The sequence below is a fragment of the Ciconia boyciana genome, chromosome 33 (genome assembly GCF_034638445.1).
Source record: "Ciconia boyciana chromosome 33, ASM3463844v1, whole genome shotgun sequence".
Taxonomy (NCBI): domain Eukaryota; kingdom Metazoa; phylum Chordata; class Aves; order Ciconiiformes; family Ciconiidae; genus Ciconia; species Ciconia boyciana.
The window spans coordinates 733937-751272 of record NC_132966.1 but is presented as its reverse complement, the minus strand read 5'-3'; the positions used below and the strand labels follow the sequence as shown (position 1 = coordinate 751272).

The following is a 17336-nucleotide window of genomic DNA, read 5'->3' as shown; positions in this document are numbered from 1 at the left end:
TCGATTTTGGGGGGTGGGGGTCTTCTCTCCATTTTGGGGCGCTGGGGGTCTCCTCAACATTTTGGGGGTGCGGGGGGGTCTCTGTTCCATTTTGGGGGTCTCCCCTCCATCTTGGGGTGCGGGGGGTCTCCCCAACATTTTGGGGTGCTGGGGGGTCTTCTCTCGATTTTGGGGTGCTGGGGGTCTCCCTTCGATTTTGGGGTGCTGGGGGGTCTTCTCTCCATTTTGGGGTGCTGGGGGGTCTCCCCTCCATCTTGCAGCACGGGGGGTTCTCCCCCATTTTGGGGTGCTGGGGGGTCTCCCCAACATTTTGGGGGGTGTGGAGGGTCTCCCCTCCATTTTGGGGTACGGGGGGTCTCCACAACATTTTGGGGTGTTCGGGGGGTCTCCGCTCCGTTCGGGGGGGTCTCCCCTCCATTTCGGGGTTTGGGGGAGTCCCCCCTCAATTTTGGGGTGCAGGGGGTCTCCCCAACATTTTGGGGTGCGGGGGTCTCCCCTTGATTTGGGGGGTAGGGGGTCTTCTTTTGGGGCGCTGGGGGTCTCCCCTCGATTTTGGTGGCTGGGGGTCTCCCCAACATTTTGGGGGGTGGAGGGTCTCCCTCCATTTTGGGATCGGGGGGTCTCCCAACATTTTGGGGCGCTGGGGGAGGTCTCCCCAACATTTTGGGGCGCTGGGGGGGTCTCCCATTTTGGGGCGCTGGGGGTCTCCCCAACATTTTGGGGCGCTGGGGGGTCTCCCATTTTGGGGCGCTGGGGAGGTCTCCCCAACATTTTGGGGCGCTGGGGGGGGTCTCCCCATTTTGGGGCGCTGGGGGGTCCCCAACATTTTGGGGCGCTGGGGGAGGGTCTCCCCATTTTGGGGCGCTGGGGGGGTCTCCCCATCCATTTGGGGTCCCGGTGGGGGTCTCCTCTCCCTTTTGGCGGTACGGAAGTCTCCCCCATTTTGGGGTCCTGGGGGGTCTCCCCGTTTTGGGGTCCCTCCCCCATTTCAGGGTGCACAGACGAGGGGGGCGACTCTGCCCACGGTTTAATGCACGGACGCTCACAGCACACACCGACAACACCACGACGGGGGGGAACGTTTGATTTTTTGGGGGGAGGCACCCCACGACACGCGTGGGGTCCCCCACCCCCACCCCCATAACCCCCCCTTTTTTTTTTTTTTTTTTTTTTATCTTTGCACCAGGAACAACGAAACCAACCACATGGAGCAGCTCGGGGGGGGTCCTTCCCACTGCCCCCCCCAAAATAAATACCCCCATTTTGGGGGAGGGGGATCAGGGGTGCCCTCCCCCATTTTCTCATCATGCAACGTGTTGCCCCCCTTCCCCTTCCCCCCCCCTCCCCGGCTCCGTTATGGCTTTTGGCAGGATTTGGGGGGCGGGGGGATTTGGGGGTGAAGGGGGATTTGGGGGGCGGGGGTTTTGGGGTGCGGGGGGTCCAGCCACCCCGCCCCCCTAAGTTAGGGTGATGTAGGCTGACGCCTTCTCCTTCAGCTGCCGGAGACAGAGGTGACAGCTCCAGCTGCCTGCGGGGACACGACAGGGGGGGTGAGTTTGGGGACCCCCCCAAAAAAATCCCCCTCCCCTTAAATCACCCCAAAACTTCACCTTCGGGGGCTCCGCCATGGGGGGCTCAGGCAATACATGTGGTACCCCCGGTCGCAGTCGTCGCAGAAGAGGAGCTGGTCCTGGTTTGGGGGGGGGACGACACAGGGTAAAGAGGGGGTCAGTGATGTTGGGGTGCAGCGGGGGGTTTGGGGGTGCGGGGGGGTCCCTACGTCGTTCTCGGAGGTGCCGCAGAGGCTGCAGGACTTGCACTCGATGCACTGCCAGCGGTAGGTGCGGACGGCGGCCGTCATGTTGAGGGTGAACTGCAGGCAGGAGGGGTGCCCTGGGGGGGGGGGGGGGGGCGGGGGGGTCACCCCTGCTGCCCCACCCCCACCCCACCCGCACCCCCACCCGCACCCCCACCCGCACCCCCACGCGCGGCGGGAGCAGCCCCGGGTGGGAGAGCTGGGTGCGGTGAGGCCCCGAGCGAGCAGGAGCGCGCGGGAGCGAGCATGAAGGGGGGGTGAGTGTGCAGGAGGGCGCGTGAGCGTGCACGAGTGGGGGGTTGAGGGTGCACGAGCACGTGTGAGCGTGCACGAGCGGCGGTTTGAGTGTGCGTGAGCGTGTGAGAGCGTGCACGAGCGGGGGGTTGAGGGTGTGAGCGAGCACGAGCGCGCGTGAGCGTGCATGAGGGGGTTGAGTGGGCACGAGCGCGCGTGAGCGTGCAAGAGTGGGGGTTGAGGGTGCACGAGCGCGCGTGAGCGTGCACGAGTGGGGGGTTGAGTGCGAGCGTGCACGAGCGGCGGTTTGAGTGTGCGTGAGCGTGTGAGCGTGCACGAGCGGGGGGTTGAGGGTGTGAGCGAGCACGAGCGCGCGTGAGCGTGCATGAGGGGTTGAGTGTGCACGAGCGCGTGAGCGTGCAAGAGTGGGGGTTGAGGGTGCACGGGCGCGGGTGAGCGTGCGGGAGTGGGGGCTTGAGTGCGAGCGTGCACGAGCGGCGGTTTGAGTGTGCGTGAGCATGTGAGCGTGCACGAGCGGGGGTTGAGGGTGTGAGCGAGCACGGCGCGTGTGAGCGTGCATGAGGGGGTTGAGTGGGCACGAGCGCACGTGAGCGTGCAAGAGTGGGGGGTTGAGGGTGCACGAGCACGTGTGAGCGTGCACGAGCGGCGGTTTGAGTGTGCGTGAGCGTGTGAGAGCGTGCATGAGTGGGGGGTTGAGGGTGTGAGCGAGCACGAGCGCGCGTGAGCGTGCATGAGTGGGGGTTTGAGTGTGCACGAGCGCACGTGAGCGTGCATGAGTGGGGATTGAGGGTGCACGAGCGGGGGGTTGAGGGTGTGAGCGAGCACGAGCGAGCGTGAGCGTGCGTTGAGTGGGGTTGGAGTGTGCACGAGTGGGGGCTTGAGTGTGCACGAGCACACGTGAGCATACGCAAGTGGGGGCTTGAGGGTGTGAGCGAGCACAAGCACGCACGAGTGTGTGAGAGCATGCACGAGTGGGGTTTTGAGTGTGTGTGAGCGTGCCCGAGCACAGGCCGGTGTGCGTGAGCGTGCCCAAGCGTGCGCAAGCGTGCCGAGGGTGTTTTGTGAGCGTGCCTGAGCGCACATAAGCGCGCCTGAGCGTGTTTGTGAGTGTGCATGAGCACGTGTGAGCGCGCACAAGCGCGCAAGGTCTTTTGCGAGCGTGCCCGAGCGCAGGCCGGTGTGTGCGAGCGTGCGCAAGCGTGCCCAAGCGTGCTTTGTGAGTGTGCCTGAGTGTGCGTGAGCGTGCCCCGGTGTGTTTGTGAGCGTGCACGAGCACGTGTGAGTGTGCACAAGCGCACGAGGTGTTTTGCGAGTGTGCCCGAGTGCAGACTGGTGTGTGCCAGCAAGTGTGCAAGCGTGCCCAAGCGTGCTTTGTGAGCGTGTGCAAGCGTGCCCGAGCGTGTTTATGAGCGCGCACAAGCCCGTGTGAGCGCACACAAGCGCACGAGGTCTTTTGTGAGCGTGCCCGAGCGCGGGCCGGTGTGCGTGAGTGTGCCCAAGCGTGCGCGAGCGCGTTTATGAGTGTGTACAAGCGTGCCCAAGCGTGCTTTGTGAGCGTGCGCAAGCGTGCCCGAGCGTGTTTATGAGCGCGCACAAGCCCGTGTGAGCGCACACAAGCGCACGAGGTCTTTTGTGAGTGTGCCCGAGCGCGGGCCGGTGTGCGTGAGTGTGCCCGAGCGTGCCCGAGCGTGCCCGAGCGCGTTTATGAGCGTGTACAAGCGTGCCCAAGCGTGCTTTGTGAGCGTGCGCAAGCGTGCCCGAGCGTGTTTATGAGCGCGCACGAGCCCGTGTGAGCGCACACAAGCGCACGAGGTCTTTTGTGAGCGTGCCCGAGCGCGGGCCGGTGTGCGTGAGCGCGCGCAAGCGTGCCAGCGTGCCCGAGGGTGTTTTGTGAGCGCGCACGAGCACGTGCGAGCGCCCACAAGCGCACGAGGCCTTTTCCGAGCCTGCCCGAGCGCGGGCCGGCGCGCGCGAGCGTGCCGGAGGGTGTTTTGTGAGCGTGCCCGAGCGCGCGCGAGCGCGCGTCGGGGCGCGGGTACCGGCGCGTCCGCAGTCGGCGCAGGAGATGAGCTCCTCGGGGCAGCCCGTTTTCTTCGCGCCGCCTAGACAGAAATCACAGTAACCGTTTGGGGCCACCGGCCCCTCGGGGGCTGCGCGAGCTGAAAGGCAGCAGAGAGACCCCCGTCAGCGGGCAGGGGACGGGCAGGGGACGGGCAGGAGGGCAGGGGGACAGGCAGGAGCGTCAAGGGGCAGGCAGGGGATGGGCAGGAGGGCAGGGGGACAGGCAGGAGCGTCAAGGGGCAGGCAGGGGACGGGCAGGAGGGCAGGGGGACAGGCAGGAGCGTCAAGGGGCAGGCAGGGGACGGGCAGCAGAGGAGGCAGGAGGGCAGGAGTGTCAAGGGGCAGGCGGGACGGGCAGGAGGGCAGGCAGGGGACAGGCAGGAGCGTGGAGAGGCAGGCAGAAGGGGCAGGAGGGCAGGCAGGAGTGTTGGGGGGCAGGCAGGGTGGGCAGGAGGGCAGGGGGACAGGCAGGAGCGTGGAGAGGCAGGCAGGGGGGCAGGAGGGCAGGGGGACAGGCAGGGGATGGGCAGGGGGCAGGCAGCAGAGGAGGCAGGAGAGCAGGCAGGAGCGCCAAGGGGCAGGCAGGGAACGGGCAGGAGGGCAGGCAGGGGACAGGCAGGAGCGTGGAGAGGCAGGCAGGGGGGCAGGAGGGCAGGCAGGGTGTTGGGGACAGGCAGGGCATGGGCAGGGGGACAGGCAGAGGGCAGGGGACGGGCAGGGAGCAGGAGGGCAGGCAGGAGTGTTGGGGGGCAGGCAGGGCAGGCAGGAGGGCAGGCAGAGGGGCAGGGGACAGGCAGGGAGCAGGGGGGCAGGCAGCAGAGGAGGCAGGAGAGCAGGCAGGAGGGTCGGGGGGCAGGAGGGCAGGCAGGGGACAGGCAGGAGCGTAGAGGGGCAGGCAGGGGGCAGGCAGGAGGGTAAGGGGGACAGGCAGGAGAGTGGGCAGGGGGCCAGGCAGGGGATGGGCAGGGGACGGGCAGGGGGCAGGGGGCAGGCAGCAGAGGAGGCAGGAGGGCAGAAGAGCAGGCAGGAGTGTCGAGGGGCAGGCAGGGGGCAGAGGAGCAGGCAGGAGGGTAAGGGGGCCAGGCAGGAGAGTGGGCAGGGGGCCAGGCAGGGGGGCAGGAGGGCGGGCAGGGGGACAGGCAGCAGAGGCAGGAGGACAGAGCAGGCAGGGGGGCAGAGGGACGGGCAGCGGAGCAGGCAGGAGGGCAGGGGAACAGGCAGAGGGGAAGGCAGGAGGGTAGAGGGGCAGGCAGGGGAGCAGGAGGGGCAGGCAGGGGAGATGGGGGCAGACAGGAGGGCAGGCAAGCAGGCAGGGTGGGCAGGAGGGCGGGCAGGGGGTAGGAGACAGGCAGCAGAGCAGGCAGGGCAGGCAGGAGGGTCTGGGGACAGGCAGGAGGGCAGGGGAGCAGGCAGGGCAGGCAGGAGTGCAGGCAAGAGAGTGGGCAGACAGGGCGGGCAGGGGGACGGGCAGGAGGGCAGGCAGGGCAGGCAGGAGGGCAGGGGGACAGGCAGGGGACAGGCAGGAGCATAGAGGGCGGGCAGGGGGCAGAGGAGCAGGCAGGGCAGGCAGGGGGTGGGGGGCAGGCAGGAGAGTGGGCAGGGGGTCAGGCAGCGGAGCAGGCAGGGCAGGCAGGGGGGTCGGGGACAGGCAGGGGACAGGCAGGACCCCCCCCGCCCCCAGCGAAGCCAGGCCCCCTCCCCCCCCATCTCTCTCCTCCCCTCCCCCAGGGCCGCACCCCAATTGGGGTGACCCCCCCTCCCCCGCCCCCTTTGGGGGGTCGGCAGCCATGGGGGAGGGGGTGGGCTGGTTTGGGGGGAGGGGCGGGGTGGGGGAGGGGCGGGGGGAGGGGCTACCTGTGTTCCTGCGCTGGTTCTCGGGGACCCAGTTCAACTCTTTGTAAAACTCTGGGGGGCAAAGGAAGAGAAGAGGATGAAGCCCCCACCCCACCCCTCCCCCGCCCTCCCCCACCCCTCCGGGGTGCCGCCCTCCCCCCCCCCGCCGCACCCATCGCTCTTTGTGTGCGACGCTGCACGGCACCCGGTTGCCATGGAAACCGGTTGGAGCCAGTGGGGGGCTGGGCGCTGAGCCCCCCGATATCCCCCTCTCCCCCCCAGCACCCATGGGACCCCCAGGTGGGGCAGGGACCCCCAGGACCCCCCCCAGGTGGGGCAGGGACCCCAACAGCACCCATGGGACCCCAGATGGGGCAGTGACCCCCCTCAGCACCCCTGGGACCCCCAGATGGGGCAGGGACCCCCCTAGCACCCACGGGTCCCCCAGAGTGGGACAGGAGCCCCCCAGCACCCATGGGACCCCAGGTGGGGCCAAGACCCCCAGAACCCCCCAGATGGGGCAGGGACCCCCAGCACCCATGGGACCCCCAGATGGGGTAGGGACCCCCAGGACCCCCCAGGTAGGGCAGGGACCCCCTGGGGACAGGTCTGGGACCCCCAGGATGAGGATGGGACCCCCGGGATGGGACAGGGACCCCCGGGATGGGACCCCCTGGGGACCCCTGAAATGGGGATGGGACCCCCCAGAATGGAGCAGGGACCCCCCCGCGATGGGGCTGGGACCCTCGGGACCCCTGGGACAGGGACAGGACCCCCTGGCATGGGGCAGGGACCCCCGGGGTGGGGCAGGGACCCCCCAAGATGGGGATGGGACCCCCTGGGGACCCCTGAGATGGGGATGGGACCCCCAGGATGAGGATGGGACCCCCGGGGTGGGACAGGGACCCCCCGGGGTGGGGCTGGGACCCCCCAGGATGGGGCAGGGACCCCCGGGATGGGACAGGGACCCCCGGGATGGGGATGGGACCCCCTGGGGACCCCTGAAATGGGGATGGGACCCCCAGGATGGGGCAGGGACCCCGGGATGGGATGGGACCCCCTGGGGACCCCCAGGACAGGGCTGGGACCCCCGGGATGGGGCAGGGACCCCCAAAGATGGGGATGGGACCCCCCGGGATGGGGATGGGACCCCCTGGGGACCCCCAGGACAGGGATGGGACCCCCCAGGATGGGGCAGGGACCCCCCGGGATGGGGATGGGACCCCCTGGGGACCCCCAGGACAGGGCTGGGACCCCCGGGATGGGGCAGGGACCCCCAAACCCCCACCCCCACCCCCACCCCCGCTCACGCTTGTGGTGGTTCCTGCGGGGAGGGGCAGGCGCTCGCCGTGGTCCTCGCCCTCCTCCTCGGCCAAGTGCGTGTGGGTGTAATGGTAGCTCAGCCCCGGGCGGTTCTTGTAGCGCTTCCCGCAAACTGGGGGGGGCGGGGGGGGGTACAGGGCAAGGGGGGTCACCCCACCCTACCCCCCTCCCCCCGCAATGTCCCCGCGTGTCCCCCCCCGCGTCCCCACTCACTGTCACACACGTAGGGCTTGTCCCGGTCCTCCAGCGCGGTGGCATCCTGCCTCTTCCGCACGGCCCCCAGGCCGTAGGTCTGGGGAGGGGGGCACGGGGGGTGGGGGGTCAGGGCCTTGGGGACCCCCCCCCCTGTCCGTCTGTCCGTCCCGTCCCCCCATTTCCCCGCTCCCACCTTGCCCTTGGCTTTGTTCTTGCGGCGGGGGGGGTCGTCCTCCAGCTCGTCCCCCTCCGGCTCGTGGGGGAACTCGCCCGGGGGCTGCTTCTGCGAGAGGCCGGGGGTCAGGGACGGACGGACGGACGGACAGGGGGGCGGACAGGGGGACAGACAAGGGGACACCCCCCACACACACACACCTTTGCGGATCAGGGCCAGCCAGAGGCTGGAGACACGGATGGAGCGATGGGGACAGACGGACGGACAAGATGGCGGATGGATGGATGGACGGACAGGGGGACGGACGGACGGACAGGGGGGCGGACAGGGGGACAGACAAGGGGACACCCCCCCCCCACCACCACCAGCTTTGTGGATCAGGGCCAGCCGGAGGCTGGAGACACGGATGGAGCGATGGGGACGGACGGACAAGATGGCGGATGGACGGACGGACGGCAGGGCTGGCCAGGCCAGAGGGCCGGACGGGTGGACAGACAGACGGCTGGGGCGGGTGGCCTGGATGGATGGACAGATGGACAGACAGCAGGGCTGGGCAGGCCAGGGGGATGGATTGGGGGGGGGAGGGGGGCGTGGAAGGACAGACGGACGGACAGACAGACGGATGGATGGCTGGATGGACAGACAGATGGACAGACAGCAGGGCTGGGCAGGCCAGGGGGATGGCTGGATGGACAGACAGACAGATGGAGAGATGGCCTGGATTGCTGGACGGACAGACAGACGGATGGCAGGGCTGGCCAGAGGGATTGATGGGGGGGGGGGGGTGGAAGGACAGACAGGCAGATGGACAGATAGATGGACGGATGGATGGATGGCCAGACGGCAGGACTGGCCAGGCTAGGGGGATGGCTGGACGGACCGACAGACAGCCTGCCTGGATTGCTGGACGGACAGACGGACAGCAGGGCTGGCCAGGCCAGGGGGATGGCCGGGTCGGGTGGCAGGACAGACGGACGGATGGACAGACGGAGGGACAGGTGGCAGGGCTGGCCAGGCCAGAGGGATGGCCGGACGGGTGGGGCGGAAGGACGGACGGCCTGGATCGCCGGACGGCCGGACAGACGGACGCACCGGGCACTCCAGCGCGGGGTCCTCCTCCTTCAGCTCCACCTTCTTGTCCCCGGGCTCGGCGCAGAGCAGCGCCTCCAGCACCGGCCCCTCGGGGAGCCCCCCCTCCTTCTTCAGGGGGGCCTCGCAGTCTGGGGGGGAGGGGGGGTCAGGGTGGGGGGGGGGAGGGGGGTCCCCCCCGTCCCCTCCCCCGCGCTCACAGGGCCGCAGCCGCGGGTCCTCCAGGATGTTCAGCCGCCGCTTCTTGCGCCAGCAGCGCGCGGGGTAGGTGTAGATCTGCCCCGGGGCCAGGCCTGGGGGAGCCCCGCGTCACCGGGGGGCACCGGGGACCCCCCCTGGGGCCCCAGGCTGGCCTTGACCTTGACCCCAGCCCCGCCATGGAGCCCCCCCCCCACCCCGTGCCGCCAGACCCTGAGCCAGACCTTGACCCTGACCCCGACCCCAGCCTCTGAACCCCAATACCGGACCCCCCCCCCCCCAGCCCTCGAACTCCCCTCAGCCCCTCACCTCCACCCCTGACCCCCCCCCCCCAGCCCATGACCTTGACCCCAGCCCCCCCCCGGATCCCGCCAGACCCTGGCCCTGACCCTGGACCCCCACCCAGGCCTTGACCTTGACGCCAGCCCCCATGGAGCCCCTGTCCCACCAGACCCTGACCCCAGGGTCAGACCCTGACCTTGACTCTGACCCTGGACCCCAACCCTGGACCCCCACCCAGGCCTTGAACTTGACCCCAGCCCCCCATGGACCCCAGGGCCAGACCCTGACCTCGACCCTGAACCCCAACCCTGGACCCCCAACAGCCCCTCACCTCCACCCCTGACCCCCCAGCCCATGACCTTGACCCCAGGCCCCCTCCCCTGGACCCCCTGTCCCGCCAGGCCCTGGCCCTGACCCTGGATCCCCACCCAGGCCTTGACCTTGACCCCAGCCCCCCACGGACCCCCTGTCCCACCAGACCCGACCCCAGGGCCAGACCCTGACCTTGACCCTGAACCCCAACCCTGGACCCCCACCCAGGCCTTGACCTTGACCTCAGCCCCCCACGGATCCCCCCATCCCACTAGACCCGACCCCAGGGCCAGACCTAGACCTTGACCTTGACCCCAGCCCCTGAACCCCAATGCTGGACCCCCAACCCTGGAATCCCCCCCTCCCCAGCGCCCTTGACCTTGACCCCAGGACCCCCATCCCGCCAGACCCAACCCCAGGGCCAGACCCTGACCTTGACCCTGACCCTGAACCCCAACCCTGGACCCCCACCCAGGCCTTGACCTTGACCCCAGCCCCCCACGGACCCCAGGGCCAGACCCTGACCTTGACCCTGACCCCCAACCCTGGACCCCCCAACAGCCCCTCACCTCCACCCCTGACCCCCAGCCAGCCCTTGACCTTGACCCCAGGCCCCCACGGACCCCCATCCCACCAGCCCTGACCCCAGGGCCAGACCTAGACCTTGACCTTGACCCCTGCCCCTGAACCCCAGTACTGGACCCCAACCCTGGAATCCCCCAGCCCTTGACCTTGACCCCAGGACCCCAGAACTTCCATGTCCCCCAGACCCAACCCCAGACCCTGACCTTGACCTTGACCCTGAACCCCCCGGACCCCACCCAGCCCTTGACCTTGACCCCAGCCCCCCCCCGGGCCCCCCATCCTGCCAGCCCTGACCCCAGGGCCAGACCCTGACCTTGACCCTGACCCTGACCCCAGCCGCTGAACCGCAATATCAGACGCCCCAGCCCTCGACCCCCCTCAGCCCCTCACCTCCACCCCTGACCCCCCCTCAGCCCATGACCTTGACCCCAGACCCCCCAGGACCCCCCTGTCCCTCCAGACCCTGACCCCAGACCCTGACCCTGACCCTGACCCCAGACCCTGACCCCCAATCCCGGACCCCCCCCAGCCCCTCACCTCCACCCCTGACCCCCAGCCAGCCCTTGACCTTGACCCTGACCCTGACCCTGACCCTGACCCCAGTCCCTGACCCCAGACCCCGCTCTGGGACATCCCTGGGGTGCCCAGGGATGAGCGGGTGCCGGGGACGGTGGCCACGGGGGCTGGGGGTGGTGGCCACGGGCACAGGGGACAGTGGCCATGGGTGCATGGGGACACAACGGGTGCAGGGGACGGTGGCCACGGGCACAGGGGACGGCGGCCATGGGGGCATGGGGACACAGCGGGTGCAGGGGACGGTGGCCACGGGCACAGGGGACAGTGGCCATGGGTGCATGGGGACACAGCGGGTGCAGGGGATGGTGGCCACGGGCACAGGGGACGCTGGCCACACGCACAGCGGGACACGGTGGGGTGCAGGGGATGGTGGCCACAGGTGCAGGGGACAGTGGCTGTGGGTGCAGGGGGACATGGCGGGTGCAGGGGACGGTGGCCACGGGTGCAGGGGACGGTGGCCATGGGGTTCGGGCGCCCGGGGATGCAGCGGGGTGCCCGTGGCCGTGCCCACCGCCGCAGGCGGCCACGGCAGGACTCAGGGGCCAGTGGCCACGGGGAGTGGGTGGCCACGGGCGCAATCGGGATGCGGTGGGGTGCCCGTGGCTGTGCCCATGGCCACAGGTGGCCACCGTGGGGTGCAGGGGACAGTGGCCACGGGGACAGGGGGACACAGTGGGGCACAGGGGATGGTGGCCACAGGTGCAGGGGGACACGGCGGGTGCAGGGGGACACGTTGGGGTGCAGGGGACGGTGGCCACGGGCACAGGGGGACACGGTGGGTGCCGGGCATGGTGGCCACGGGGGCAGGGGACAGCGGCCACGGATGCAGGGGGACACAGTGGGTGCTGGGGATGGTGGCCACGGGGGCAGGGGGACACGGTGGGGCACAGGGGACAGTGGCCATGGGTGCAGGGGGTCATGGTGGGTGCAGGGGACGGTGGCCACGGGCACAGGGGACAGTGGCCATGGGTGCAGGGGGACACGGTGGGTGCAGGGGATGGTGGCCACGGGTGCAGGGGACGCTGGCCACACGCACAGCGGGACACGGTGGGGTGCAGGGGACGGTGGCCATGGGGGCATGGGGACACAGTGAGTGCAGGGGATGGTGGCCACGGGCACGGGGGACGGTGGCCATGGGTGCATGGGGACACAGCGAGTGCAGGGGACGGTGGCCACGGGTGCAGGGGACAGTGGCCATGGGTGCATGGGGACACAGCGAGTGCAGGGGATGGTGGCCACGGGCACAGGGGACAGTGGCCATGGGTGCAGGGGGACACGGTGGGTGCAGGGGACGGTGGCCACGGGTGCAGGGGACAGTGGCCATGGGGGCATGGGGACACAGCGAGTGCAGGGGACGGTGGCCACGGGTGCAGGGGACGGCGGCCATGGGTGCAGGGGACACGGTGGGTGCAGGGGACGGTGGCCACGGGTGCAGGGGACGGCGGCCATGGGTGCATGGGGACACAGTGAGTGCAGGGGATGGTGGCCACGGGCACAGGGGACGGTGGCCATGGGTGCATGGGGACACAGCGGGCGCAGGGGACGGCGGCCACGGGCACAGGGGGCCACGTTGGGGCGCAGGGGACGGCGCTCAGGGGGTTCGGGCGCCCCGGGGATGCAGCGGGGTGCCCGCGGCCGTGCCCACCGCGGCGGGACTCAGGGGCCGGTGGCCACGGGGAGCGGGTGGCCACGGGGCGGGGGGCTCACCGGGCCCGCGGTGGGTTTTCTCCATCCAGATGTAGCAGTTGTTCTGGGCGACGCCGGTCTGGGAGTCGAGGAAGGGCAGGCGCATGCTGCGCTCGGCGCAGAGCCGCGCGTTGTAGCTGCGGCAATGCTCCAGCGCCTCGCGGTAGAACTCCTCGCCGAGGCTGCGGGGACGCGGCGTCAAGGCGGGGCCCCCCCCGCCCCGCAAAACCTCCACCCCACCCCCAAAAGTCGAAAAACCCAGCCCCCAAATCAAAAAACACCCCGAACTCACCCCAAAATCAAAAAAATCCACCCCAAAGTCAAAAAAAACCCCACTCCAAAATCAAAAAGCCCCGCTCCAAAATAAAAACCCCACCCCGAAAATAAAAGACCCCACCCCAAAATAAAAACCCCACCCCAAAATCAAAAATCCACCCCAAAATCAAAAAACCCCACCCCAAAATCAAAAGCCCCACTCCAAAATAAAAACCCCACTCCAAAATAAAAACCCCACCCCGAAAATAAAAGACCCCACCCCGAAAATAAAAGACCCCACCCCAAAATAAAAACCCCACCCCAAAATCAAAAAATCCACCCCAAAATCAAAAAACCCCACCCCAAAATCAAAAGCCCCACTCCAAAATAAAAACCCCACTCCAAAATAAAAACCCCACCCGAAAATAAAAGACCCCACCCCGAAAATAAAAGACCCCACCCCAAAATAAAAACCCCACCCCAAAATAAAAAATCCACCCCAAAATCAAAAACCCACCCCAAAATCAAAAACCCCACTCCACAATAAAAACCCCACCCCGAAAATAAAAGACCCCACCCCAAAATAAAAACCCCACCCCAAAAGAAAAAAAACACCCCAAAATCAAAAATCCACCCCAAAATCAAAAAGCCCCACCCCACAATAAAAACCCCACCCCGAAAATAAAAGACCCCACCCCAAAATCAAAAAACCCCACCCCGAAAATAAAAGACCCTCCCCAAAATAAAAACCCCACCCCAAAATTAAAAAAAACCACCCCAAAATCAGAAAACCCCACCCCAAAATCAAAAAACCCCACCCCAAAAATAATAAAAAAAGAAAATAAAAAGCCCCACCCTGAAAATAAAAAACCCACCCCAAAAATAAACAACCCCACCCCAAAATAAAAAAAGCACCCCAAAATCAAAAACCCCACCCCAAAATACCCCCCCACTCCTGGACGCCCTCGCAGCGTCACGGGCTGTCACCCCCCGTGCACCCCAAAAGCAGCCGGAGCGTCACGGCCCCACTGCGGGTTCGGGGTGTCAGGGTGCACCCCCACTTCTGGGGATCCCCCCCCCAAAACACCCCCAGCCCCAAAAACCCCATCCTCGACGCCTCTCGCAGCGTCACGGGCTGTCACCCCCCGTGCACCCCAAAACCCCCCAGACCATCACGGCCCCACTGCGGGTTCGGGGTGTCAGGGTGCACCCCCACTTCTGGGGACCCCCCACCCCAAACCCCCCATCCTTGACCCCTCTCGCAGCGACACGGCCTGTCCGCCCCACCGTGCACCCCAAAACCCCCCGCCCATCGCAGCCTGCCTCCCCCACTTTGCACCCCAAAACACCCGGAGCATCACGGCCCCACTGCGGATCCGGGGCGTCAGGGTGCACCCCCACTTCTGGGGACCCCCCCCCAAAAAAACCCCATGCCCGACCCCCTCGCAGCATCACGGCCTGTATCCCCAACCTTGCACCCCAAAACCCCCGGACCACCACGGCCTGGCCCCCGCCCCCCCACTTTGCACCCCAAAACCACCCAGAGCATCACGGCCCCACTGTGGGGTCAGGGTGTCAGGGTGCACCCCACTTCTGGGGACCCCCCCACCCCAAAAATCCCCACCCCCACAGCGTCACAGCCCGTCTGCCCCACTGTGCACCCCAAAACCCCCAGGCCACGGCCTGGCCCCCCATCTCGCACCCCCCCGAGTATCACGGCCCCCGACCGGGGACCCCCACCCCAAAAGCACCCAGAGCATCACGCACCCACTGCGGGTTCGGGGTGTCAGGGTGCACCCCACTTCTGGGGACCCCCACCCCCAAACCCCCCCCACCCCCAAAAAAACCCCATCCTCGACGCCTCTCACAGCGTCACGGGCTGTCACCCCCGTGCACCCCAAAACCCCCAGACCATCACGGCCCCACTGCGGGTTCGGGGTCTCCGGGCGCACCCCACTTCTGGGGACCCCCCACCCCAAACCCCCGGAGCATCACGGCCCCGTCACGGGGACCTGGCCCCCCTTTGGCCCCCCCTTTGCCCCCGGGGACCCCAGCGTCTGGGGGGGGGGCAACTGGGACCCCAAAACCCCCCGGGGTGGGGAGGATGAAACGGGGCCCGGTACCGGGGGCGGGGGGGGGGGGGTAGTGCACTGAGCTGCCGGTGCCAGCGGGGGCGCCGGGTCCCGGACACCCGTGGGGGTGGGGGGTGGGGGTGGGGGGTCGGTGGGACGGAGCAGGGGGGCGGGGTTCGGCCCGGACGCCTGGGTCCCTCCCCGCCCCCAGCGCCGGACCGGCAGTGGGGTCGGGGGTGGGGACCGGCACCGGCACCGGGACCCTCCCCGCCGGTACCGGGGGCTCCATCCTCCACCGGAGCCGGGGATCCCTTTCCCGGTCGGGTCCCGCCGCTCCGGTACCGGAGGCTCCATCCCCGGCCGGGTCCTTCCCCGCCGGTACCGGGGGGCTCCGTACCCGGCCGGGTCCCCCCCCTCCGGTACCGGGGATCCCTTTCCCGATCGGGTCCCTCCGCTCCGGTACCGGGCATCTCTTTCCCGGCCGGGTCCCTCCCAGCCGGTACTGGGGGGCTCCATCCCCGGTCCGATCCCTCCCCTCCGGTACCGGGGGGCTCCATCCCCAGCCGGGTCCCTCCCTGCCGGTACCGGGGATCCCTTTCCCGGTCGGGTCCCTCCCCGCCGGTACCGGGGACTCCGTCCCCGGCCGGGTCCTTCCCCGCCGGTACCGGGGGGCTCCATCCTTCACCGGAGCCGAGGATCCCTTTCCCGATCGGGTCCCTCCGCTCCGGTACCGGGGGCTCCGTCCCCGGCCGGGTCCTTCCCCGCCGGTACCGGGGGCTCCATCCCCGGCCGGGTCCCTCCCCGCCGGTACCGGCGAGCTCCATCCCCGCTCGGTCCCTCCCTGCCGGTACCGGAGGCTCCATCCCCGGCCGGGTCCCTCCCTGCCGGTACCGGAGGCTCCATCCCCGGTCGGGTCCCTCCGCTCCGGTACCGGGGGGCTCCATCCCCGGTCGGTCCCTCCCCTCCGGTACCGGGGCTCCGGTACTCACCATTTGAGGGGCTTGTGCAGCGCCGTGGCCATTTTGCGCCGCCGGGGCCGCTCCGCCGCTCGGGCACGGGGAGGGGGCGGCGGGGTTCAGCCCCGGTTTTCCTCCGCCCCCCCCCCCCCCCCCAAATCCCCCCCCCCCGGGTCCGGCTCCGGTTCGCTCCCGGAACCCCCTGACCCACCGGGGAGGGGCCCGGGCCAGTTCTCCCCCCTCCCGGCCCGGTCCCGGTGCCCCCCGGTCCCCGCGGGTACCGGGAGGGGAGGGGAGGACCGGGGGGGTGGGGGTGGGGGGGCTGCGGGAGGGACTACATCTCCCGGCATGCCACGCCACGCCCCCCCATAGGGCGGGGGGGCTGTCAGTCACCCCGGGGGGGCGGGGCCTTGCCGGCTGCACCCCCATTTCGGGGTGGGGGAGCCTCCCCCATGGGGCCCACCCGTGACCCCCCCCACCCCACGGCTGACACGCCTTGGGGGGGGGGCCCACGGAGCCACCCGGGTCACGGGGACACGCGGGGGTGGGAGAGTGACACACGCCCCCCCCCTTGTGCCACCGTGACCCGGGCATGGGGACACGCGGGACACGGGGACACGCGGCGGGGGGGGACGACGACGGACAGTGACACCACCACCCCCCCCGTGCCGCCACGACCTGGACACGGGGACACGCGGGCCCCCCCCCCCCGAGCCACCGTGACATGGGCACGGGGACACGCGGGACACGGCGACACGCGGGGGGGGGCCGCAGGGACACCCCCCCCCCCGTGCCACCGTGACCCAGACACGCGGGAGGGGGGGGTGGGCCCGTGCCACCCCCCTGTGCCACCACGACCTGGACACGGCGACACGCGAGACACGCGGGGTGGGGGGCGGGACCGTGACGCCCACCCCCGCTCCGCCCTCCCCACGCAGCGCTGGGACACACGGACACGCCCGTCCGTCCCCCCCGGTGCCCGGTCCTCCCCCCCGTGTGGGTGTCCCCTCCCCGCTCCCCCGCCCGCTGCCGGTGCCCCCGTGCCGGTGCCCCCGTGCCGGTGCCCCCGTGTCGCGGCACTCACGCTCTCCGTGGGCCGTGCAGGGCCGTGGCCATGCCCCCCGCCGCCGCCCGGGCCGTGCCGCGCCCGGTGCCTCGTTCATCCTCGGGGGGGGGGAGTGGGGGGGCCTGGGGGGCGGCCCCATCCCAGCCCCGGCAGCCTGGGAAATGTAGTCCCGGGGCCGCGGACCCCCCGGGTGGGACCCCCCCCAGGCCGGCACCCCCGAGCCCTAGGACCCCCCATAGACCCCCTAAACTCCCCCAGCCCCTTCCCGATCCCCATAGACCCCCCAGAACCCTATAGACCCCCCGGTCTCCATTGATCCCCCAAACCCCCTAGACCCCCCAAAACCCCTCCCAGATCCCCATAGACCCCCCAGCTCCTCATAGACCCCCCTAGACCCCTATAGACCCCCCGGTCCCCATTGATCCCCCAAAGCCCCCTAGACCCCCAAACCCCATAGACCCTCCAGAGACCCCCCTAGACCCCTAAAACCCCTAGACGCCCCCAAACCCCATAGCCCCCCTGACCCCCTAGACCCCCAAAATCCCTTAGACCCCCTAGACCCCTCCCAGATCCCCATAGACCCCCATGGACCCCCAAATCC

General features: G+C 69.4%; 1 protein-coding gene across 1 annotated transcript; it reads right to left on the bottom strand.

Annotated features, from left to right (window-relative positions):
- Positions 1–1606: 1606 nt before the first annotated feature.
- On the bottom strand, positions 1607–15824 carry LOC140645362 (zinc finger protein neuro-d4-like). The gene is given in 12 exon segments (XM_072848724.1): positions 1607–1690; positions 1781–1893; positions 4111–4230; positions 5987–6037; positions 7276–7293; positions 7296–7400; positions 7502–7580; positions 7677–7766; positions 8751–8878; positions 8948–9040; positions 12408–12568; positions 15703–15824. Coding segments are annotated over 12 exon segments (1074 nt in total). The 5' UTR covers positions 15735–15824.
- Positions 15825–17336: the final 1512 nt, after the last annotated feature.